The sequence below is a fragment of the Cnephaeus nilssonii genome (genome assembly GCF_951640355.1).
Source record: "Cnephaeus nilssonii genome assembly, chromosome: 19".
Lineage (NCBI taxonomy): Eukaryota > Metazoa > Chordata > Mammalia > Chiroptera > Vespertilionidae > Cnephaeus > Cnephaeus nilssonii.
The window spans coordinates 2,904,487-2,926,232 of NC_137090.1; the positions used below are offsets into that span (position 1 = coordinate 2,904,487).

General features: G+C 51.6%; 1 protein-coding gene across 1 annotated transcript; it reads left to right on the plus strand.

The window, feature by feature from the left end:
- The first annotated feature begins 4,431 nt into the window (after positions 1-4,431).
- PRPSAP1 (phosphoribosyl pyrophosphate synthetase associated protein 1) lies at positions 4,432-19,855 on the plus strand. Its single transcript, XM_079798784.1, has 10 exons — positions 4,432-4,847; positions 8,002-8,054; positions 9,020-9,086; positions 9,503-9,675; positions 11,798-11,913; positions 12,335-12,390; positions 13,108-13,253; positions 16,998-17,068; positions 18,076-18,222; positions 18,650-19,855. The coding sequence occupies exons 1-10, from the start codon at positions 4,678-4,680 to the stop codon at positions 18,806-18,808; spliced, it is 1,158 nt and encodes a 385-aa protein (XP_079654910.1). The 5' UTR covers positions 4,432-4,677; the 3' UTR covers positions 18,809-19,855.
- The last annotated feature ends 1,891 nt before the right edge of the window (positions 19,856-21,746 follow it).

The following is a 21,746-nucleotide window of genomic DNA, read 5'->3' on the forward strand; positions in this document are numbered from 1 at the left end:
CAGTGGATAGAGCGTCGGCCTGCGGACTGAAGGGTCCCAGGTTTGATTCCAGTCAAGGGCATGTACCTTGGTTGCGGGCACATCGCCAGTGGGGGGTGTGCAGGAGGCAGCTGATCGATGTTTCTCATCGATGTTCCTAACTCTCTATCCCTCTCCCTTCGTCTCTGTAAAAAGTCAATAAAATATATATTTTAAAAAATCTAAATAAGAAAGAATTGGACCGTTTAGGGACCTGCCTCACCTGTAAGGAAGTTGCTTTGTATCTGAAGAGCAGGCTCCTTCTAATATGTCTTCAGGCCCCGGCACAACAGCCATCGGCTCGTCCTGCACGCCCCTCCTGGGGATGGAGCCCACAACCCGGGCATGTGCCCTTGATGAGGAATCAAGTTGGCAACCTCTGGGTCATGCAATGGTGGTCTGGACCACTGTGCAAGTCTGGACCCCGATAAAGGACTGGATACTGGGTTCGAGGCCTGGGCCCCGGGGTGGCCTTCTGGGCCCTGCAATGAAGGTCTGGGACCCGGATGTAGGTCTGAGCCCCGGATGGAGGTCTGGGCACTGGGACGGAGGTCTGGGCACTGGAGGGCGTTCTGGGCCCCGGGTGGAGGTCTGGGTCAGGGGCTGGACCTCCGTCCCAGGACCCAGAGTTCCATCCGGGCATCAGACCTACATCCGGGGCCCAGACCTTCATGCCGGGGCACAGAAGGCCATCCTGGTGCCCAGTTCTCAAACCCAGTATCCAGTCCTTTATCGGGGCCCAGACCTCCACAATAATTCAGACGCCGGGTTCCAGGGTCCCGCACTCCCCAAACCAGCCTCCTTGTGCCTCCCAGACATCCCAGCACCAGCGGGCACCGCCCCCTCCTCAGATCTGAATCCCAGCTCCATGGGGCTCCTCCAGGTTCTCAGATCCGGTAACCCAACCTCTCCTCTTGCTCCCCAGCCACAGAGGCGGGGGGGGGGGGGGGGGGGCGGGGGGAGGGGGGGAGTTGCGTCCTGCAATTACTCTCTCGCCCGCCATGGCTGCTTCCTGTCATTTCTGTCCTAAAATAACCGTTGACCATTCTCAATAGTAAGGTGTCAAAATCAATGTGGATTGTTTTCCTGATCGCCCCGACTAGTAAATGAGTATGAACGTTTCCCATCTCCTCTCACCTAATAGCTCATCCTCTTCTAACTTCTTGGCATGTATTAACTCACTCCTCACAAAACCCTTCCAGCTAGCAGTTATTATTACCCTCGCCCCATGGGGGAGGAAACGGGAGCCAGGGCAGGCTCGTTGTTTGCCGAGGTCACACACACAGCTGATAAGAGTTGGCCCCGGAGACACACTCACATCCATGCGCCCTGCTGCTCTGGGAACGTCCCTGACACATTGGTGTTGCAGTTTCTGGGTGGACGTAGCTGTTGTCGGCCACTTGAGCCGTTTGAGGGCTTTCGCTCTTATAGAGCTTGGATCCCCCGGAACCTGACAAATTCGCCACCCTGGAGCCAGGAACCTTGCGACCTCCTCCATTATTTGGTCCCTGATTTCTTACAGCCTGTGTCCTTACTGTCCACCCCCTCCGGCCTGTTTCCTCCCTCCACCTCTGTCCACTTGACCCCGTCTTGCGAGAGCTGCTGCATTATCTGCTGATGTGGGAACCATCTCCTATTTGGCTGGCGATTCTGCAGAAGCTCTAGAAGGCACTAGATGGCTTCTCCTTGAGCCAAAGTCTCCAAAATGTACGAGGACTTGTGATTCCCTGGAACACCTCTCCAGAGTTACTGAAAGCCCCGGGATCGGTGCGGTTCTGCCCTACGGAGGACTGTACGGTGCGGCTCCGTTCCAGGTTTTTCCAGCGGCCACCGCAGCAGATGCTGTCTACCACTGTCCTTGCTCACGCTGGCAAGGGTCACTCCCAGCATGCTTGGCTCCGCCTGCCCGGTATTTTGCTCTCACCCCAGCGTGGTTCCTGGTGTCCTATAGAGAGAATCCGCTTAGAGATCCAAGTTGGTGTTATTTTTGGAAATAAAGACATCCCGTCTCAGCTGGCGGAGGCCTGTTCAGAGAAGGAAGACAGAGCGAGGGCCCATCTTTTCCCCAAGTTCCAGCGGGAGCAGTGCAAAGCGGAGGCAGAACTCCTGACGCATCGCCTGCAGTGTTCTTTGTTGCAAGGACCGACCTTGCCTTCCACATCACTCAGCTCTCGGAGCGGGGCTGAGCGGTCCCGGACACAGCCCTCTTTGTCTCGTCCTGTCCCCTCCCGGGCAATCCCTCACGCCAGGCCTGAACCGCTGCCCGCCCTCGTCTTCTTGAAACCGTGCCGATCAGATGTCCACAATTCCTGCTGAACCTGCAGCCCCGTCAACAACAGGATCCCTTTTGTGAACACTGAACTCGGGTGGACTATGGGACATGTCGCCGTGTGCGGGGCAGAGCTGTTTTTGTCTTTGTAGCAAATGCCCAGCAGGCCTGGCGTCTCAAGGGCCAGCCTGGCCTATAGAGAAACATTTAACGCAAACAAACAAACAGACAAACAAACAGACAAACACTGGATCTGGTCCAGTGAAGTCTCCCTTCAAACTTCAAAAAGGACAGCCTTTCAAGATGAGCAAAGGCCCTAACCCTCACTTCAGACCCCGTCCGAGGCAGGGCTCTCCAGAGGAACAGCCAACGTGATGTAGACACATGGCAAATGCTGGAGAACGAAGGGGAAAAAAGACACTCGACAATCACAAGCAGATTAACAATAACTAAGATGTGCCTTCGGCCGGAGTGGCTCACTCAGGCTCAGTGGCTGGTTTGATTCCCGGTCAGGGTACATGCTTGGGAATAATTTTTTAGAGAGGAAGAGAGAGAGAGAGAGAAAGAAGAAAGAGAGAGAGAGAGAGAGAGAGAGAGAGAGGTGAGAGTGGCTCTTTGATGGGCTGCCTCCTGCACGCCCCCTACTGGGGATGAGGCAGCAACCCAGGCATGTGCCCTGTCGGGGAATCAAACTGGGATCTCCTGGGTCACATCAATGAGACCCAGGAGTAACATCAATGATGAGAGAGAATCATTGATGGGCTGCCTGCTGCACAGCCCCTACCAGAGATCAAGCCTGTAACTTGGGCAGGTGCCCTGACCGGGAATCAAACCGTTTTCTCCTGGTTTTCTCCTAGTCAAACTGTTTTCATAGGTCGATGCTCAACCACTGAGCTACACCAGCTGGGCCAAATCCATACTAATAAAGCCTTGGGGGTGATCAGGCCAGCAGGGGAGGGCAGTTGGGGGCAATCAGGCCAGCAGGTGAGCAGTTAGGGGGTGATCAGGCTGGCAGGCAGGTGAGCAGTTAGGAGCCAGCGGTCCCAGATTGTGAGAGGGATGTCCGATTGCCGGTTTAGCGGGATCAGGCCTAAACCGGCAGTTAGACATCTCCCGAAGGGTCCGAGATTGGAGAGAGTGCAGGCTGGGCTGAGGGACACCTCCCCCCCCCCTCCACATGAATTTTGTGCACCGGGCCACTAGGATATATATATCTATTTAAATACAAGCAAGTATACATGGTGTGGCTGGACCACCTGGTGACGTGGTGGTGGGGAGCGGGAAAGGGCTTACTGTGATTGAGGGAATCTAGAAAAACTTCCTGGAGCAGATGCTTCATGAGTGGGTCTTTGAGGAAGGAAGACATTATTAAAAGCAAAGCAAAAACAAACAAACAAACAAACAAACATACAAACAAAAAAAAACCAAAGCAGCCGAAACCGGTTTGGCTCAGTGGAGGCCTGCAGACTCAAGGGTCTCAGGTTCGATTCCGGTCAAGGGCATGTACCTTGGTTGCAGGCACATCCCCAGTAGGGGGTGTGCAGGAGGCAGCTGATAGATGTTTCTCTCATCGATGTTTCTAACTCTCTATCCCTCTCTCTTCCTCTCTGTAAAAAAAAATCAATAAAATATATTTAAAAACACACACACACACACAAAAACAAAGCAAAGGTATCAGGAGCGCCTTGGACTCCTTCAGGAAACCTTGCCTTACATGCAAATGCAAGGTTGGATCCCGGGGAATAAAGATGAGGCTCCCGAGTACACCACCTTTCGGGGGAACGTCAGTACTGCAGGCACCCAGCGGGGAATAACCCCGCCCTCCCCCTCTTAACGCGATCCCAGCTGAGCGCATGCGCCTGGCGGGGCTAGCGCGGTGATCATAGAGACGCAGAGCTAGATCGTCGGCCTCCTCGGAGGCAGACATTTTGGATCCTGGCAGAAAAGTTGGAGTGGGCTGGGACCACTACCAAGTCAGGCTGCACAGCCCAAGGACGTGACTGAAAAAGACCTCCTGTGGGACGGCAAAGTCTAGCAGCAGAGCGAACTCGTGATGCTTCTGTAGGGAGAACAGGCTGTTAAGAGTTGTCCACCGCCTTGCCCTCATCCGAGATGGCGGCTCTGCGGACGCTCTAGCCGGCGCCTCTCGGTCTCCCGGATGCCCGGAGGGGGCGGCGGCCTTCCCTCTGGGTCCCGGGAGGCTGCGGCGGTGTCGGTCGCAGCGAACGCGGGTTCCGCCAGAGCTCGTGTGGGTTTTGGTACGAGGAGCGTGAGGGTCTCGGACTCCCCTCTCCTGTGCCGGGCCCCCGGGCGTCGCGGCCGCCTCAGTCGGAACCCCTCCCGGCTGCCGCCCGTCGCGGGCCGGCTGTAACTGCGCCTCGGGCCGGACGATGCCCAAGAAGCTGTTGCTGCTGCCGCCGCTCTCCGTGTCCTCGGCTTTCCGCGCCCCGCGAGTCAGCCCCGCTGCACGCCTGGCCATGAACGCCGCCCGCACCGGCTACCGAGTCTTCTCGGCCAACTCCACGGCCGCGTGCACCGAGCTGGCCAAGCGCATCACCGAGTAAGGGCGGGGGCGGGGGCGGGGGCCACCCGGAAGCCCTCCTGCTCCTCTTTCCCTCCGGGTCCCCCGCCGGGCCGAGGGTGATCCGGCCCCCTCGCCGGGCAGCTAGGGGAGGGGGTCACCGGTAGCCGAATCCTGCCCTTTGGGGGCTGGACAAACTCTTGGGGGTGACCGAAGGCGCCCCCCCCCCCAGTTCTGCAGACTTTTGATGACTTAATACCCCCCACCCCCGTTGCTTGGACCGCTCTCCCTCCTTTCGTCACCCCAGAGCCACTGCCCAGGGCGGTGTGAGGATTCCGCAACCCCCGCGGGGAGCGCGTTGGAGAGGGGGCCCCGGGTCCGTTCACCGGGCTGGAGTTCACCTAGGAACCTGCTCATCGCCGTCCCCCAGCTTCCTCCAGGGGCCAGGGGCCAGGAAGTAGTTACCCCCCGGAGGACCCGACGGGCCCCGGGGCCGTAGGAAGGCGGCAGGTTGGAGGGTTCCGGGTTCCCTGGGCGCTCGGTGCCGCCGGGGAAGCCGAGGTGTAGGGGAGGGAGGGCCGTGAGCACGAGGCAGGTCCAGGCGAGCAGATTTGTGGGGGCGGGGGTAGAAACGAGGGGTCTCCCGTAGTTTGCACCGGCAGCTTTAGGTTGGGTCGGTCATTGGAGGTACAGTCGGTGCCTTTGCACGTCGGTGGTCTCCAGCGGCCTGGAGAGGCCTCCCCCAGGCCCGCCGCCTCCTCGCTCCGACACGGGGCCGGAGACTCCATTTTCCCGAACCTCATTTGTAAAACAGGGATGGTTCTACCTGCGGGGCAGGAGGGTTGTGAGCAGGAGCCACATGTTGTATACCAAGCCTGCGGGAGCGGAGGCTCAGGGTGGCACCGGCTTGCTAGGGCGCCTTTCTAGTGGGCTCTGGGAGGGACCCTGGAGCCCCACTGTGAAGGAGCAGCTTTCTGAGCCCTCCAGGTAAACCCACGGATAAAAAGAATAGCTTGTCTGTTGACATTTGAAGTCATTGTCACCTTTTAAGTAATTTGCATTCATGCGCCTCTGACGTTTCCTGGGTGGGACAAAGGCAGGGTTACATTTTAAATTCCCGATGGAGGTGTAGAATGCTGACTTTCTGTCCAGCCGGAATGTTCAGTGAGAAGAGTGTAAAAACAACCCTTTTGCAATCGACTGTCCTGTTTCTGTTTGCACCCTCCGGCTGTTTGTCTTTCCTTTTTGAGGCTGAAATGCCCACTCTGAAGAGGGAGCGGCAGGTGTTTGTTTGGGGCCAGGTTCAGCCCGCGGACCTTGCTGAGAGAAAACAGAAAGTTGGCGGGCACTCCTTGTAATTATTATTCATCGTCACCCGGGGATAGGTTTCTGTTGATTTTATACTTAAAAAAATGTTTTTATTGATTTCAGGGAGAGGAAGGGAGAGGGAGCGATAGAAACATCAATGATGAGAGGGAGGATCGGCTGCTTCCGGCACATGCCCTGCTGGGGGACCGTTGGTGTAAGGGGGGGATGCTCCAGCCATCTGAGCCACCCGGCCAGGGCGGAGGGCACATTTAAAATGTCACTGTTTTTTGTTTTTTTGTTTTGATATTAGGTTCTTCCCTGCCTTGGTCCAAAAAGGTTTTAAGTCACTGTGAATAATAAATATTTGTAATTACTTCTCTTATCTGTTTCATATGTTGAGTTTCCCAGTAAGATTTTATTTGCTCAGTAGTAAAACAAAGGGTTTTACTACTGAGCAAAGTTTGAGGATCATTAAATTGGATTGACCTCTGAGGTTATATTTTATTTCCAGGATTCCTTTCGGATCTAAATGTCACGCAGGGATTTGAAAACTTTTTTGATGATGACGTTTATTAATAAAACAGGTGCACTACCCCCCCAGGATTTGTGGGGATTACATGTGTGTTGTAATGAACCCCCTACCCTTCATCCAGCTTCCACACTTGTTTCATCTACTCCACCTATCCCTCACCTTTTTTGACTAGAGTACTTAATGGTAAAGTAACATATCAAAATTTACCATCTTAGCCATTTTACTTAATTATTTTTTAAAATAGATTTTTATTGATTTCAGAGAGGAAGGGAGAGGGAGAGAGATAGAAACATCAATGATAAAGGAGTATCATTGATCGGCTGCCTCCTGCATGCCCCATACTGGGGATCGAGCCCACAACCCGAGCATGTGCCCTTGGCCGGAACTGAACCTGGGACCTTCCAGTCTGCAGTCCAACGCTCTATCCACTGAGCCAGACCAGCTAGGGCCATCTTGGCCGTTTTGAAGTGCACTGCTCAGTGGCATTAGGACATTCACACTGTTGTGCAACCTTCTCCACCAGCCATCTCCAGAACTGTCTTCCCAAGCTGAAACTCTGAGCCCTTGAAACACTCCCCCCTCCCCCAGCCCCATAACCTCCCTTCTGCTTCCGTGTCTATGAATTTGCCTCTTCTCAGGACACCTATAAACAGAACCATGCAGTATCTGTCTTTTGTGTCTGGCTTGTCTTATAATTCTTTCTTCAAGGCTCCTCCATGTTGCAGCATGTAGCAATGTAACAGAATTTCATTCCTTGTTCAGGCGGAATAACTTGCCTGGCTGGAGTGTTGTTAAACAGATTCCAACCTTACATCATGTCACCGCACTCATGAAATGGTAACGCCAACCGGTAGCAGCAAGAACCCACCATTAGTTCCTTAATAGCATCCAGCAGCAGCCCTAGTTCCCATCCCGTGTCCCTGGTTGTCGCAAAAAGGGCTTTTCCTACTCGATCTGTGCTCATCGATCCAGACAGGTTCGCTCTGCCTTTGGTTAATAGACCGAGTCTGTGTGCTTCTGACGTGGAGGCGCTGACCTCTGGCATGTGGTTCGGGAGTGACTGCCAGTAGCCAAGTCCTTGTTTGGGAACGATTTTCCAGGACAGTTAGTGGTCAGAAAGCCGGGAGCTGGCCGAGCAACCTCGGTTGTGGGCTGCTCCAGGGAAGCCCGCGTACAGCCGGGTGAGCGCGCCTGTGGACGCCCACGCACTTTCAGTTCTTCGCGAATTGAACTTTCTCCTTGTTTTTTGGCAAAGAACGCCAGACTAGTCGTTCTAGTCTTTCCGTTACGTGTGCATGCGAACTGGAGTTTCTTTGGGTGGGGCGCCCTTTAATTGCCTTTTCTCCCCCACAGGCGTCTTGGTGCTGAACTGGGGAAGTCTGTGGTGTATCAGGAGACCAATGGAGGTAAAGTCACACCAACTCTGAAGCATCCTCTGTTCTCTGAGCTGTGCTTTACCTGGCTGGCGTGTATTTAAAAGGCGAATATTACTCATGTCTAACACAGAAACATTTTCCTCTTTAACGTTAGAGGGGTACGTCATCATTCTGTGCTTCCCTTTAAATCTTGACTCCTGTGTTCTCCTGAAAGTCTCCTTTCCTCTTTCCCGAGATAATGCAAGTATCCTGTCATTTGGGCTGAAAAAGGAGAGCTGGAGAGAGTTTTGTCTTCCGTGTTGGGCGGTGCTGGCAGACGCTCCCTGCTTTTATCTGTCCACTGGCCAGCAGTGGCATCAAGAGCAACCTGGGCATCGGCCTGCAGACCGGAGGGTCCCGGGCTTGATTCCATTCGAGGGCATGTACCTGGGTTGCAGGCTCCTCCCTGGCCTGGGCCCTGGTCAGGGCTCCTGCAGGAGGCCACCAAACGTGTTTCTCTCACATCGATATTTCTCTCTGTCTGTCCCTCTCTCTTCCACTCTCTCTAAAAAAATCATGGGGAAAATATCCTCGGGTGAGGATTAAAAGAGAGAGCGCAATCTGCTTCTAGGTGGTGGTGACAGTAAAAGCGCTTTCTGCTCTTCCACCTCCAAGTTTCCTCTCCAGCGTCTGGAAGACTTAGGCTAGCTACCTGCCTCCCCTGCCCTCGGGGTTTCCCCGGGGAACCCTAACATGAAGCGATCATGTCGAGGTCCCTTCGCTGACGGCCAGTGGCCTAGGAAAGCTGCACCGTAAGTCCCCTGGCGGGCGTGTACTTCGGTTATACTGCCCTTAGTCCTCGCAAAGACAAGTTCGTGTCCAGTGATTTCGAATTCTTTTTTTAAAGTTGAAAGCCTGGATTCATGACCCCATGCTTCCTTTCTCTGTCTGAGCTCTAATTATCTATGGTATGAGTAGTGCTTTTCTTAAAGCTACAGGGCCTTTTTATTTTTCAGAAACAAGAGTTGAAATAAAAGAATCTGTTCGAGGCCAAGATGTTTTCATTATACAGACAATCCCCAGGTGAGAGCTAGCACTGCTTTGACACAGTGCGTTATGGTTTCCTCTGAACAACAGTTTCGTGTTCTGGAAATCATAAATGTGTTTGCATGTTAAACAGTTTTCCTGAGTTTTCTGAGCCATTCTAGCAAATTCATAACCTGAGGAGAGGGACGTGGGAACCTCTGATTCATAGCAGGTGGGGACGGGGGGCAGTCTTGTTGGTCTGAGCCCCTGGCCTGTGGGGTGTGATGCTGTCCTCCGAGTAGATGGTGTCAGAAATGAGGAGACTTTCAGGACACCCCGCTGTTGCCGGCTGGTAAATGCCTGTAACACCCGTCGGGCAGCTTACGTTAAATCGCTGCGGCTTACGTTAAATTGCCAGGGGCGCATCAGTGACGCTAATGTTACTCCCCAAACACAAACTTGCACTGTTTCAGAGATGTGAACACCGCCGTGATGGAGTTACTGATCATGGCGTACGCACTGAAGACGGCCTGCGCCAGGAGTATCATTGGCGTCATCCCTTACTTCCCCTACAGCAAGCAGAGCAAGATGAGGAAGCGGGGCTCCATCGTGTGCAAGCTCCTGGCGTCTATGCTGGCGAAAGCGGGTGAGCTAGGGCTCCCCGCTGTCGGTTAGGGCTCCCCCCGCCTGAGCCTAGTCCGTACTTTCTCCAGGTGCCTCCCTCAGTCTCCTGTCTCCTTGTGCACAGTGCTGGTAGGGGGAGAGCGGAGGTAGGGTTTCTGCCTTTCCCTTCCCTCTCTGTCTTACCTTGGAGTGACATTGTCTGCGTCCGTGTTTTCTACTCCAATCTTGGCCTTTGTCATCGTTCCGTCGTCTTCCTTCACGTTTCATCTTACCTTCATCACATTTTATTTTTATATTTTTATTTTTAAAAATATATATTTTATTGCTTTTTTACAGAGAGGAAGGGAGAGGGATAGAGAGTTAGAAACATCTATGAGAGAGAAACATCCATCAGCTGCCTCCTGCACACCCCCTACTGGGGATGTGCCCGCAACCAAGGTACATGCCCTTGACCGGAATCGAACCTGGGACCCTTCAGTCCGCAGGCCGACGCTCTATCCACTGAGCCAAACCGGTCTCGGCTCTTCATCACATTTAACTGGCAATGTGGGCACTCCTGGCCTTCCGAGTTTCAGGCCTGGATTTCTGTCCTTGCCTTCTTGCTGAGCTGTATTCATGTGCATAACGTTACACTGGAGTTTTCTTTTGCTCCTCCAGCTGACACACTCCCCGTCCCCTTCCTGAGTGTCTGCGCAGCAGCTCATTTTCTTTGCTTTTATTCTAACGTGTTTTTGTAGCAGTGACGTACTAGCTGGCCTGGGAATCAAATGCGATCGCACTTGACCATGATTAGAATGTCATTAGCCTGATGTTTATTTAAAGCTCTAACAAAGAAAAAAACAAACAGATTTGAGTCCGCAGAAACATACATCCCTTTTTGTTTAGCCCTGTTGATATTTCAGTCTGTCTTCTTGTTTTTCTATAAGAATATTTCATGGTGCCCTAACCGGTTTGGCTTAGTGGATAGAGCATCGGCCTGCAGACTGAGGAGTCCTGGGTTCGATTCCAGTCAAGGGCATGTACCTTGGTTTTGGGCACATCCCCAGTGGGAGGTGTGCAGGAGGTGGCTGATCGATGTTTCTCTCATAGATGTTTCTGGCTCTCTATCTCTCTCCCTTGCTCTCTGTAAAAAATCAATAAAATATATTTTTTTTTAAAAAAGGAATATTTCATGGCCCGTTCTTTTATTTCTGATAGAAATTGTTCTAGCCCTAACTGGTTTGGCTCAGTGGATAGAGCGTCGGCCTGCAGACTCAAGAGTCCCAGGTTCGATTCCGGTCAAGGGCATGTACCTTGGTTGCGGGCACATCCCCAGTGGGGAGTGTGCAGGAGGCAGTTATTGATGTTTCTCTCTCATCGATGTTTCTAACTCTCTATCCTTCTCCCTTCCTCTCTGTAAAAAAAAATAAAAATAAAAAATTGTTCTAAACCTTTCAGTTTCTATCTTTGTATTACATGATTTCTCTTTTTTTTTTTTAGTATGTACATTACTTTGTTTTTGCTTTCTTATTCCTTCTGCCTCAGCCACAGTCTTTTCACATTTCTTACTAAATTATTTAATCAAGGCCTTACTATTTTTACATCAATTTTTGCTTCACTATTTATTAATTCCATCTTCATATTTTTGCTTCTACCTGAGTTTTCTTTTCTTGATTTTGAGGACCAAGCGAATAGTAATAGCAGCAGAGGAGGGCACGGCACGTCTCTCAGCTTCAGGTCTGTCTTTGTGGCAGGTTAGAGACGCCTTCATAGGAGGCTGCGCACGTTTTTTAGAAAGAGGAAGGGAGAGGGAGAGAGAGAGAAACATCAACGATGAGAGAGAATCATTGATTGGCTGCCTCCTGCACACCCCCTACTGGGGATTGTGCAACCCAGGCCTGTGCTCTGACCAGGAATCGAACTGGGGACTTCTTAGTGCCCAGGTCAGTGCTCAACCACGGAGCCACACTGGCCAGGCTGGGCACATTCTTTAGTTCGTTAGGTTTTGTTAAGGTTGCAGATAAAGCCTATGACTCATGTGCTTGTTAACAGTACCCCCAGCCTCCAGTCTTTGATAGGAAACAGGAGCTGGGCGTCTAGTGTGTGTCCCCTGTAGTCACTAACTTGCAGGGGTGAACTTGTAACTCTTTGTTTTAAAATTCCAGGTTTAACTCACATTATCACTATGGACCTTCACCAAAAGGAAATCCAAGGCTTTTTCAGCTTTCCCGTGGACAACCTCCGCGCCTCACCTTTCCTGCTTCAGTACATCCAGGAAGAAGTGAGGAGCCCCCGCACCGCCGTCCTCCATGCAGTTGCTCTCTGGTGTCCCATTTCCACATGGAAAGGCACATCACGTGACCTTCCCCTTAGTCTGATCCTGAGGCAGCCAGAGAGGGTCAGCACTTAGGCCTGGAGGGTCTCAGAGTTCAGAGACGTAAATAGGGATTTCCTTCTAAGTATCTTTAGCAGTTGGCTTACGTTTTCTTAAATGAAGGTTTTAAGAATTAATTACTTTTTTTCCTTCTTGATGTAACAGTATTTTTGCAATGATGTTAATTGGTGTTAAAATTCTAAAATGTGTGAATGAAATTCTAGCATATATGATTGCTAGTGTGGATTGTTGTTATAAGAGGAAAGAATGTAATACCAGCATCCAGGCATAACTTTTCAGTATTTTCTTATTTTTCCTCCAAATCTAGATTCCAAATTACAGAAACGCAGTCATTGTAGCTAAGTCTCCTGATGCTGCAAAAAGGTAACTGCTCCAGATACTTACGCAAGCCCTGCGGGTGCTCTCGGAGGTCGGAGTGAGCTGCTCTGGTGTCTAGGGGCTGTCCTGTGGCGGCCGGGAAAGCCCATTGGCCTGGACTCTCGCCTCATCGCTGATAATGAAGTGCTTCCTTCACAGTCTCAGGAAAAGGAAGGCAGAGGGCTACGAGCACTTTCCAGGCGGGCGTTTATTGTTGTTGTTTTTTAAGTAAGTCTTTATTGATGTCAGAGAGGAGGGGAGAGGGAGATAGAAACATCAATGATGAGAATCATTGATCAGCTGCCTCCTGCATGCCCCATACTGAGGATCGAGCCTGAAACCCGGGCATGTGCCCTGACCGGGAATCGAACCGTGACCTCCTGGTTCGCAGGTCGACACTTAACCACTGAGCCACGCCAGTGGGGCAGCAGTGATTTTTAAGAGACTTTTTTCAACCAAATTTTTTCTTCTGAAGAAGAGTTAGATTATTGGGCAAAGGCTAGAACCAGAATGATCTAGAATCAGACACTCGCCCACATCTCAGCTCTCATGCCCCTGGAGGCTTTTACTCTGGCCTGGGCCCACGTTCTGTTTTGTATAAATAATTCCCTTGTGAGTCCCTAAGAGGTGGGGTGATGCTTCCCTTTGTGATTAATAAAGTGGGGGAATAGTGACAGTGGGTTTTCTCCCGGACGCTCACCGTCTCGCTCGTCCTTCTCTCAGGGCCCAGTCATACGCGGAGAGACTCCGGCTGGGCCTGGCTGTGATCCACGGGGAGGCTCAGTGCACCGAGCTGGACATGGACGACGGCCGCCACTCGCCCCCGATGGTCAAAAACGCCACGGTCCACCCCGGCCTGGAGCTCCCGTGTGAGTCGCTCTCTTTCTCACTTTATTTGGAAACTGAAGAACGTCTCGGATGACATGAATGGCTAGGAATTAATCCTTGGGTGGACCTGCCGTCTGGGTATTTTTAAATAACTGGATGGTATTGCGTTGATTTCGCCGTTTGTGAAAGGAGGTTGTATACACATTTGCAGGGTGTATAAGACAATTGCGAGGGGGTGAGATCACTCGAGCTGTAGAAAAGTCTGTGTGTGTGTGTGTGTGTGTGTGTGTGTGCTCTGAGGCCTAAGCTTTTCTGTCTTGGGCGCTGGGCGCTGGCCACCGCTGGTCAGATACCAGGCTTCGGTGATGGGGCGCTTTCGCCCTGAGTTAGTCATGGAGCTGATGACCTGAGGACCGACAGACTAACTAACCAAGGCGTGTGGAGGCTGTGTGTTTCCATGGAACTTTTGAGTGGCAATAACCAGCATTCTAAACGGAAGATACATTATGCTTTTTATATCCGAGGAAGGAGTTTATTTTCTCTTAAAAATATGTATCCATTTGCCATGCCTCAGAAACATACAGACCTTCACAGGTGCAAGTAGTAGAATGCTCACACCTCAGGTCATTTCAGACGGGCCCCTGTCTGAGGTGTAAACATTCTAATGTTATAATGATCAGACGCAGGAAACTGACCTTGTTAAAGTCTATTGTCCAGTCTTCAGACCTTATTCAGATTTTATCAGCCGTCCAACCAGTGTCCTTCAGAACAAAGAGAATGTCTTTTTCTGGACCGGCACCCAACAGAAGGGGACTCGCTGCTCTCAGTCGTCGCTTCTCTTTAGTCTCCGTTCGTCCTGAACGCACCTCTGTTCTCTCGCGTGACCTGATTCTCCGGAGGGGGACGGGCCAGTTGCTTTGTAGAGTATTCCTCAGTTGGGGCACGTTGTCTCCTCGTGATTCGTTATTACTGTGGTTGTTGTCAATGGTGACCTTCCGAGTTCCCCTCCCCCTGGTTCATTCCTCTGTATCAGTACGGGCTTAGAGTCTTATCTTATTGAGTGTGTTACAGTCTAATTCATCGCTACTACCAGGATTTATTTTCTTTTTAAAGAATGTTTTCATTTTATTTTTTTATTAATCCTCACCCAAGGATATTTTTCCATTGATTTTTAGAGAGAGTGGAAGGGATGGGGAGAGACAGAGAAAGATAAACATCCATGTGAGAGAGACACATCAATTGGTTGCCTCCCGCACACACCCCTGCAACTGAGGTATGTGCCCTTGACTGGAATTGAACCTGGGATCCTTCAGTCTGCGGGCCCACGCTCTAACCGGCCAGGGCAGAGAGCAGTCTTACACATAGGGTAGTGGAAGCACCCTTTACCCCTTGTCTTCACAGTACATTACTTTTACTGATACTTTAATTTTTTTTTTAATATATGTTATTGAATTTTTACAGAGAGGAAGGGAGAGGGACAGAGAGCCAGAAACATCGATGAGAGAGAAACATCGATCAGCTGCCTCCTGCACACCCCCCACCGGGGACATGCCCGCAACCAATGTACATGCCCTTGACCGGAACCAAACCCGGGACCCTTCAGTCCACAGATCGACGCCCTATCCGCTGAGCCAAACTGGTTTCGGCTGATACTTTAATTTAAAAAAAAAAAGGTTTTTTTATTGACTTCAGAGAGGAAAGGAGAGGCAGAGAGAGATAGAAACATCAATGATGAGAAAGAATCAATGATTGGCTGCCTCCTGCACGCCCCCCACTGGGGATAGAGCCCAAAACCCAGGCATGTGCCCTGACTGGAAATTGAACCATGACCTCCTGGTTCATAGGTCGACGCTCAACCACTGAGCCACACCAGCTGGGCTGAAATTTCAAATGTTTGGTATTTTATTTTCTGGGCAAGCTGTTGGGGAAAAATTGTAAGCCTGCCCGGCACTACTTTTCCTATTGACCCTGTAATAAAGCTCGTCTCTGTTTTTAGGAGACATCAAGGTACGTGTTCAGTTTTAGCTCGTTATGAGCAAGGAATGGGCCCATGGGGAGCCAGGCTTGCTTTTTAAAAACCCTCGTAAGCCTAGGCCTCGTCCTCGTGAGCGCTTTCTCCTTTCAGACTGACAGGTGTGTGGGGAGAGGCGGGTCAGAGAGCCGCGAACGGAGCCTGGTTTTCTGCCTCAGACTAGAGCTAATTCTCTGTTGATCTTTAATGAGGGATCCTGGCTGGCAACCTTTTTCTTTTTTACAGAGAAAAATGGTCAAGAAAAGGGGCCAGCTCTGTTTAAGGGGTGGTCGGTTTCATTAAAGCCAGGATTTGAGGAGTTCTTTCCTAACGGCGGTGATGCACTCTCTTCCCCTGGGTGATGTTTGTATACAGAGCCTTTCTGACTGGCCGAAGTCAGGAAATTGGCCTTGTTTCTGGGATGGGGAAGCAGGAGAGGCCTGTTGGAATGGGCCAGTGAAACAGTGCTGCCTTCAACTCGGCTAATTGCTGGGAGAGAGGCACAACCCCTGCTGGTCGAGGTTTACGGTGCCCACAGGTAGGATCAGCTGAACTGGGCTGTTGCTGGTAATTACCAAACGGCTGGTAACTACTCACCGGTCTAATCGCCCTGAATGTCATTCCTCCCTCCCACTCCCAGCTTCAGAAACCTTTCAGAGCAGGAAGCAGCTTTCGAAAGCGTAGGGACCAGCCTGCCCTTCCAAGGACATCTCCTCTTCCCCGTGGACCGCCTCCTCTACGGCGCTCTCGTCGCTCTGCTCTGTCCTCTCGTTTGTTCTGTGCCCGATGGGCCTTTTCCGGGCAGGAATTTGCAGTGAGATGAGAAGCCTCTACTCTGAGGGCTGGTTAAACCCGGAAGCCGGGGGACTCGTACTTATTGTTCTCCAGTTCCTTACCGTCAGGAAACTCGTTATGTCCTCGTGTTGATAGGTCACGCTGTCCGGTGACGGTCATCTGGAAGAAAACTTTCCCTGGTCGTTGTCTGCGGAGTGGCATTCTCCTTGCATTTCCCCCGTGCGTCTCCGCGGCGGCCGTTTTCCTGGTGGTGGGGGGCGGTGCAGGCTCTCCTCGCTCTGCGGCCCCGTCCTTACACCTGTGCCAGCCGGACCGGTGGCGGCCAGGCTCGCGCGGCCAGTCTCCGCTGGGCAGTGCTGTGTGCAACAGGCGCACCAACTTCCCAAGACTGAGTCTGAAAACCATGTAAAACACCTAGTAAATTTGCATATTGATTACACATTGAAATAATATTTTGGCTATATTGGGTAAAATAAAGTATTCACTTCACATATGTGATTTTACTTTTTAATGTGGCTACTAAAAACTGTAAAGTTATATGTCTCACCGTCTGTTTCTTTTTCTTTTTTTTTTAAAATTTTTTAAATTGATTTCAGAGAGGAAGGGAGAGGGGGAGAGAGATAGAAACATCAATGATGAGAGAGAACCATTGATTGACTCCCTCCTGCATGCCCCTCACTGGGGAGTGAGCCCGCAACCTGGGCATGTGCCCTTGGACTGAGAATTGAACCATGACCTAGTTCATAGGTTGATGCCCAACCACGGAGCCACGCCAGTGGGGCTCACCGTCCGTTTCTGCCAGACAACGGGCTCTAGACAGGCCGTTTCTGAGGGACCCCTGGCTCCTTGCAGAGGAATCTGCTGCTTTTTTTTGGTCTACAGTGGCTTTGCCACCACTTCCAGAGGGGGAGGCTGGCTGTGATCACGGCTACTTAGTGGTGCTTGACTAACTGGGCTTGTCATTTGTGTCGTTTTGTAGTGATGATGGCCAAAGAGAAGCCGCCGATAACCGTGGTGGGAGACGTTGGCGGGAGCATCGCCATCATAGTGGTATGGCCGAGCGTCTTCCTGTGCAGAGCGGGCACCTCTGGCTCTCAGTAGCTTGTTTCACTTCGGGTTGTGTTTCCAGTAACGATGATGGACTTAAATGGATCCGTCTTTCCTTTCTCGCCCAAACCCCTAGGATAAAGAGAGATTTTTATGTAGGTGAACAGGGATTATTATAACCGACAGCTGTAAGGAGAACTTGGTAACTCCCATAAGAAAGTTCACCCCATAAGTGACCTTTGTCTTAAGGGCTGTGGGTCCCATCAAAGCAGCTGACGTCCTCAACCTTAAGCTTTAGGGCGGAGAGGTGAACTAAGGAGGAGCCGTTCCATTTAAAAATATATATTTGTGTTGATTTCAGAGGGGAAGGGAGAGGGAGAGAGAGAGAAATATCAGTGATGAGAGAGAAACGTGATTGGCCGCCCCCTGCACGCCCCACACTAGGGATGGAGCCTGCGACCTGGGCACATGCCCTGACTGGGAATTGAATTGTGACCTCCTGGTTCATACATAGGTTGATGGCAACCACGGAGCCGTGCCGGCCAGGCAGAGCTGTTCCATTGCTAGGGAACAAGTGTCTCATTCTGCAAACTTGAACGTGTTCTCTGTGCCGCCAGCTCTGAACACCTTCGCTGGGCCAGAGGACGGTTCTTCGCAGTGGCTCACTTTGTCACTGTGTACCCCCCGTCCCCCACCCCCGCCGTTTAACTTTCAGGAAAGTACAGGGGACGCTGGCTGTGTAGGATTGATCTGACATTGGACTCAGGAAATGAGCCTAGGGTCGTAAACTCCAGCTGTAAACGTCACGTGACTGTGAGGCGTTGTTGCTCTTTGCACCGACAGCCAGGCCCAGTGCAGTCCGCGCAGTCCTCTTGCCATGGCTGGGCGTGCGGCCTCTGCCCGGGTGGATGGCTCTGCTGGTGACTTGCGTCCTCTGAGACGGGTGCCGGGAAGGGCAGAGAGTGTGTCCTCGGGCGGGGCCCGGAGCTCCTTCCCCCGTCTCTTCTCAGGATGACATCATTGATGACGTGGAAAGCTTCGTTGCTGCTGCAGAGATCCTGAAAGAGAGAGGCGCTTACAAGATCTACGTCATGGCCACCCACGGCATCCTGTCCGCGGAGGCCCCCCGCCTGATCGAGGAGTCCTCCATCGATGAGGTCTGTCTGCCTGCGGGCTCGAACACTTAGCGTAGGTCCGGGCTTGTGCCTCTTCTGTGAGTAATGACGGGACGCAGCCAGCGTTGCTAAGCCTCTCCAGAGGGCCTGTCCTGGCCAGCGTCTATGTGCTCAGTGTAATTCGTGCTTCCATACGGTTTGATGCCCAAGTAGCGTTTCTCCTCCGTGCAGCGCAGGGCTCACCCTGTCTCTCCTGCATACAAGACCGTGGCGCTCAGAACCTTAGTTCTGAACCACGAGACCCCTCCCGTGTGTGAAGTCGGTTAGTCTAGTTTGTAAACACCACTCAGTGGACTAAGGTTTTGTGAGTTGGGACCTGGGCTGGGGATACTAAATGTTGGATAAACGTTTCCAAAGGACCACTGGGCACGCCAGTTACCATGCTTGTTCCCATTGCTGCCATGGCCAGGTGGTGGTGACCAACACTGTCCCTCACGAGGTGCAGAAGCTACAGTGCCCCAAGATCAAGACGGTGGACATCAGCCTGATCCTCTCTGAGGCCATCCGCAGGATCCACAACGGGGAGTCCATGGCGTACCTCTTCCGGAACATCACTGTGGATGACTAGCGTTCACGGTGGCCTTGACCTGGGACTCCTGAGGAGAACAGTGCCATCAATTATGTACATGGTGTTTCCTTTCAAGGGAGGCAGAGCGTCTCTCCCGTCACGTTTGGTCGGTGGGAGGCATTAAGATAGTCAAGAGGGAGACAACGCTAATGGATAAATGGCCTTAAATGTGTGCCCTCACCATCCTGTTCCTTCAAGGAACGTTACCAGCACTTTCCTGAGAAGAACCAGAGCCTGATGGTGTTGGAAGGACTTAGCGGCAGGCCGTTCTGACTCTGGAACTGCATTCAGTTGTGCAGCCGCAGGGAATGCGTGTTCATGTTCCGCCTGGGGAGGGCAGCCGAGTGCCTGGCACTGTTTCCATCCAGCTGTCCTCGCCTTAGGCAGCCGCAGGCGAACCTTCTGGAGAGACTGCTGGGTCTGCAGCCAGTGACAGCCAGGCGTGCGCAGTGTTGCTCCCCAGCAAGGACGCAGGGCGGAGAATGGCGCCCTCTCTGGGCGTGTGCCTTGCACAAATGGAAGGCTCCCTTGTCTTGCTGGTCTCTTCATGCCATTGCACAGCCACCCACTGGCGTGCCTCCCGGTGACTAACTTGGTCCAGACTCTGCAGGAGACGAGGGATGCAGTCAAGGGGTGGGGTCCGTGGGGTCCCAGTCCCAGGCAGAAGTCTTCCGCAGGTCCTGTCCCTCCTACCCATTGGAGTGAAGTCCTCGTTGAATAAGATGGTTAAGATCTAAACTTGTAAAACAGAACTGATTGTACGTTTCCCAGTTATAGGTGACACTGTTTATTGAATCACTTAGGACTGCACTTGGCCTTTCTACCCAACATTTAAAATTACACAATCCGAACCCTGACTTACACCCATTTGCCAGGGAGACCTTGCTGCAGTGTGGTATAAACTGCCCACCCTGCTGGTCCGACCGGGTCAGGGCTGAGTGTAGCGACGGGAAGGAGGGCGGCTGCCCGCTGTGACCTGGAATTGCTCATTGGGTCTGGTAGTTCCTCGGAGACAATAAAGGCCAATTTGCACATTTTGTACAGTTGTGTTTCTCCGTAGGGAAGTTTTGTTGACTTTAATATATATATATATATATATATATATATATATATATATATATATATATATATATAATTATATATATAATTATATATATATAATTATTTTAATATATATATATATATAATTATATATATATAATTATTTCAGAGAGGAAGGGAGATAGAAACATCAACGATGAAAGAAAATCATTGAGCCGAAACCGGTTTGGCTCAGTGGATAGAGCGTCGGCCTGCGGACGGAAGGGTCCCAGGTTCGATTCCAGTCAGGGGCATGTACCTTGGTTGCGGGCACATCCCCAGTGGGGGGTGTGCAGGAGGCAGCTGATCGGTGTTTCTCTCTCATCGATGTTTCTGGATCTCTATCCCTCTCTCTTCCTCTCTGTAAAAAATCAATAAAATATATTTTTAAAAAAAAGAAAATTATTGATTGGCTGCCTCCTGCACATCCCCCACTGGGGATCGTGCCCATCACCCAGGCACGTGCCCTGACCGGGAAGCGAACCCTGACCTCCTGATTCCTAGGTCGATGCTCAACCACTGAGACACGCCAGCCAGGCTCGTTGACATTTTTATCCCTTTACTAAGGACTAGAAAAGTTCCCAGCCCACAGGCAAGACTTTGAGCCCATCAGCTTTTCAAGCGTACAGATAGGCTGCTGCTGTTACCAGGCCAGGTGGGGGCATTTTGAGCAAAGAACTTAAGCATGAAATGATGAGCGTGGGTAGAGGAAGAGCCACAGGCTTCCTCAGGAGACCTGTTCCTAGCTCAGGCAGACGGCTCGTCATTCCTGGCCTCTGTCGTCCACAGTATAAAGAGGTTTGGAATTGAAAGCAAAGGTCCTGTCAACCAAATTCCATTTATACCTCCATTTAATATTTCCCCAAGTGACGTACTTAGTGAAAGCATGTAGTAGAATATATTTCCTGGGATTAGAATGAGGATATATTAGATAAGCCCTTCCCACTGGCATTTAGAAAGTCCTCATGTGCATGGCATGATACCAAGTCTCGGATGAAAACGAAAACGGGCCCGGCTGGTGCGGCTCAGTGGTTGAGCATGGCTCTATGAACTAGGAGGTCACAGTTCCATTCGCCCTCGGGGCACATGGCTTGGTCCCCAGTAGGGAGCGAGCAGGGGGCAGCCAAGCCATGCAGAATCACTGATGAGTGATTCTCCTCATTGATGTTTCTATCTCTCTCTCTGAAATCAATAAAAACACATTTTAAGAAGAAATAAGATGAAAACAGGAGCTGCATTGCAGCCGTGGCTAGTGAAGTAGCAGTAACCGTGCTGTGGGAAGTCACTGAACTCGGGATTGAGAGCCCACTCGCCGCAGCTTCCAGACGGGCCAGGCCGGATCCAAGGCTGTGACTGCTCTGGCCTTAAGCTTTACAAGGCGAGCGCGTGGGTGCACAGAGAGTGTGCAAAGAGTTTGTGCTTTTGAGGATGACAACCACCTGCAGGCCTTGTGCCAGGCGCTGGGAATGTAACGGTGAACAGTCCTTCGTGGAGTTAGACTCGTGTTTGTTTCATTGGTGGTGTTTTTATAATCCTCACCTTAGGGTATTTTTTCCATTGATTTTTAAAGAGAGTGAAAGGGGGGGCGGGGGGAGGAGAGATACGATGTGAGAGAGATACATCGACTGGTGCACACGCCCCAACCGGGGCCAGAGATCAAACCTGCAACTAAGGCACATGCCCTTGATCAGGAATCAAACCCCAGACCCTTCAGTCTGCGGGTCGACACACTAACCACTGAGCAAACAGCCAGGGCTAGACTTGTCTTTAACTCCATTTCCAGGGAAACACTGCTTTTGTGGAGGGTGGGGGAAGGGGGGTGTCCATAAAGGGTTTCAGTGACATTGTACCTGCTCAG

What these genes read in the sequence shown, in the direction of transcription:
- PRPSAP1 (XM_079798784.1), top strand. Translation starts at nt 4,678, where the DNA reads ATGCCCAAGAAGCTGTTGCTGCTGCCGCCGCTCTCCGTGTCCTCGGCT. An exon ending in GTCTATGCTGGCGAAAGCGG is followed by an intron (nt 9,676 to 11,797) that starts GTGAGCTAGGGC and finishes TTAAAATTCCAG; the next exon opens with GTTTAACTCACATTATCACT. An exon ending in AGGAGTCCTCCATCGATGAG is followed by an intron (nt 18,223 to 18,649) that starts GTCTGTCTGCCT and finishes TGCCATGGCCAG; the next exon opens with GTGGTGGTGACCAACACTGT.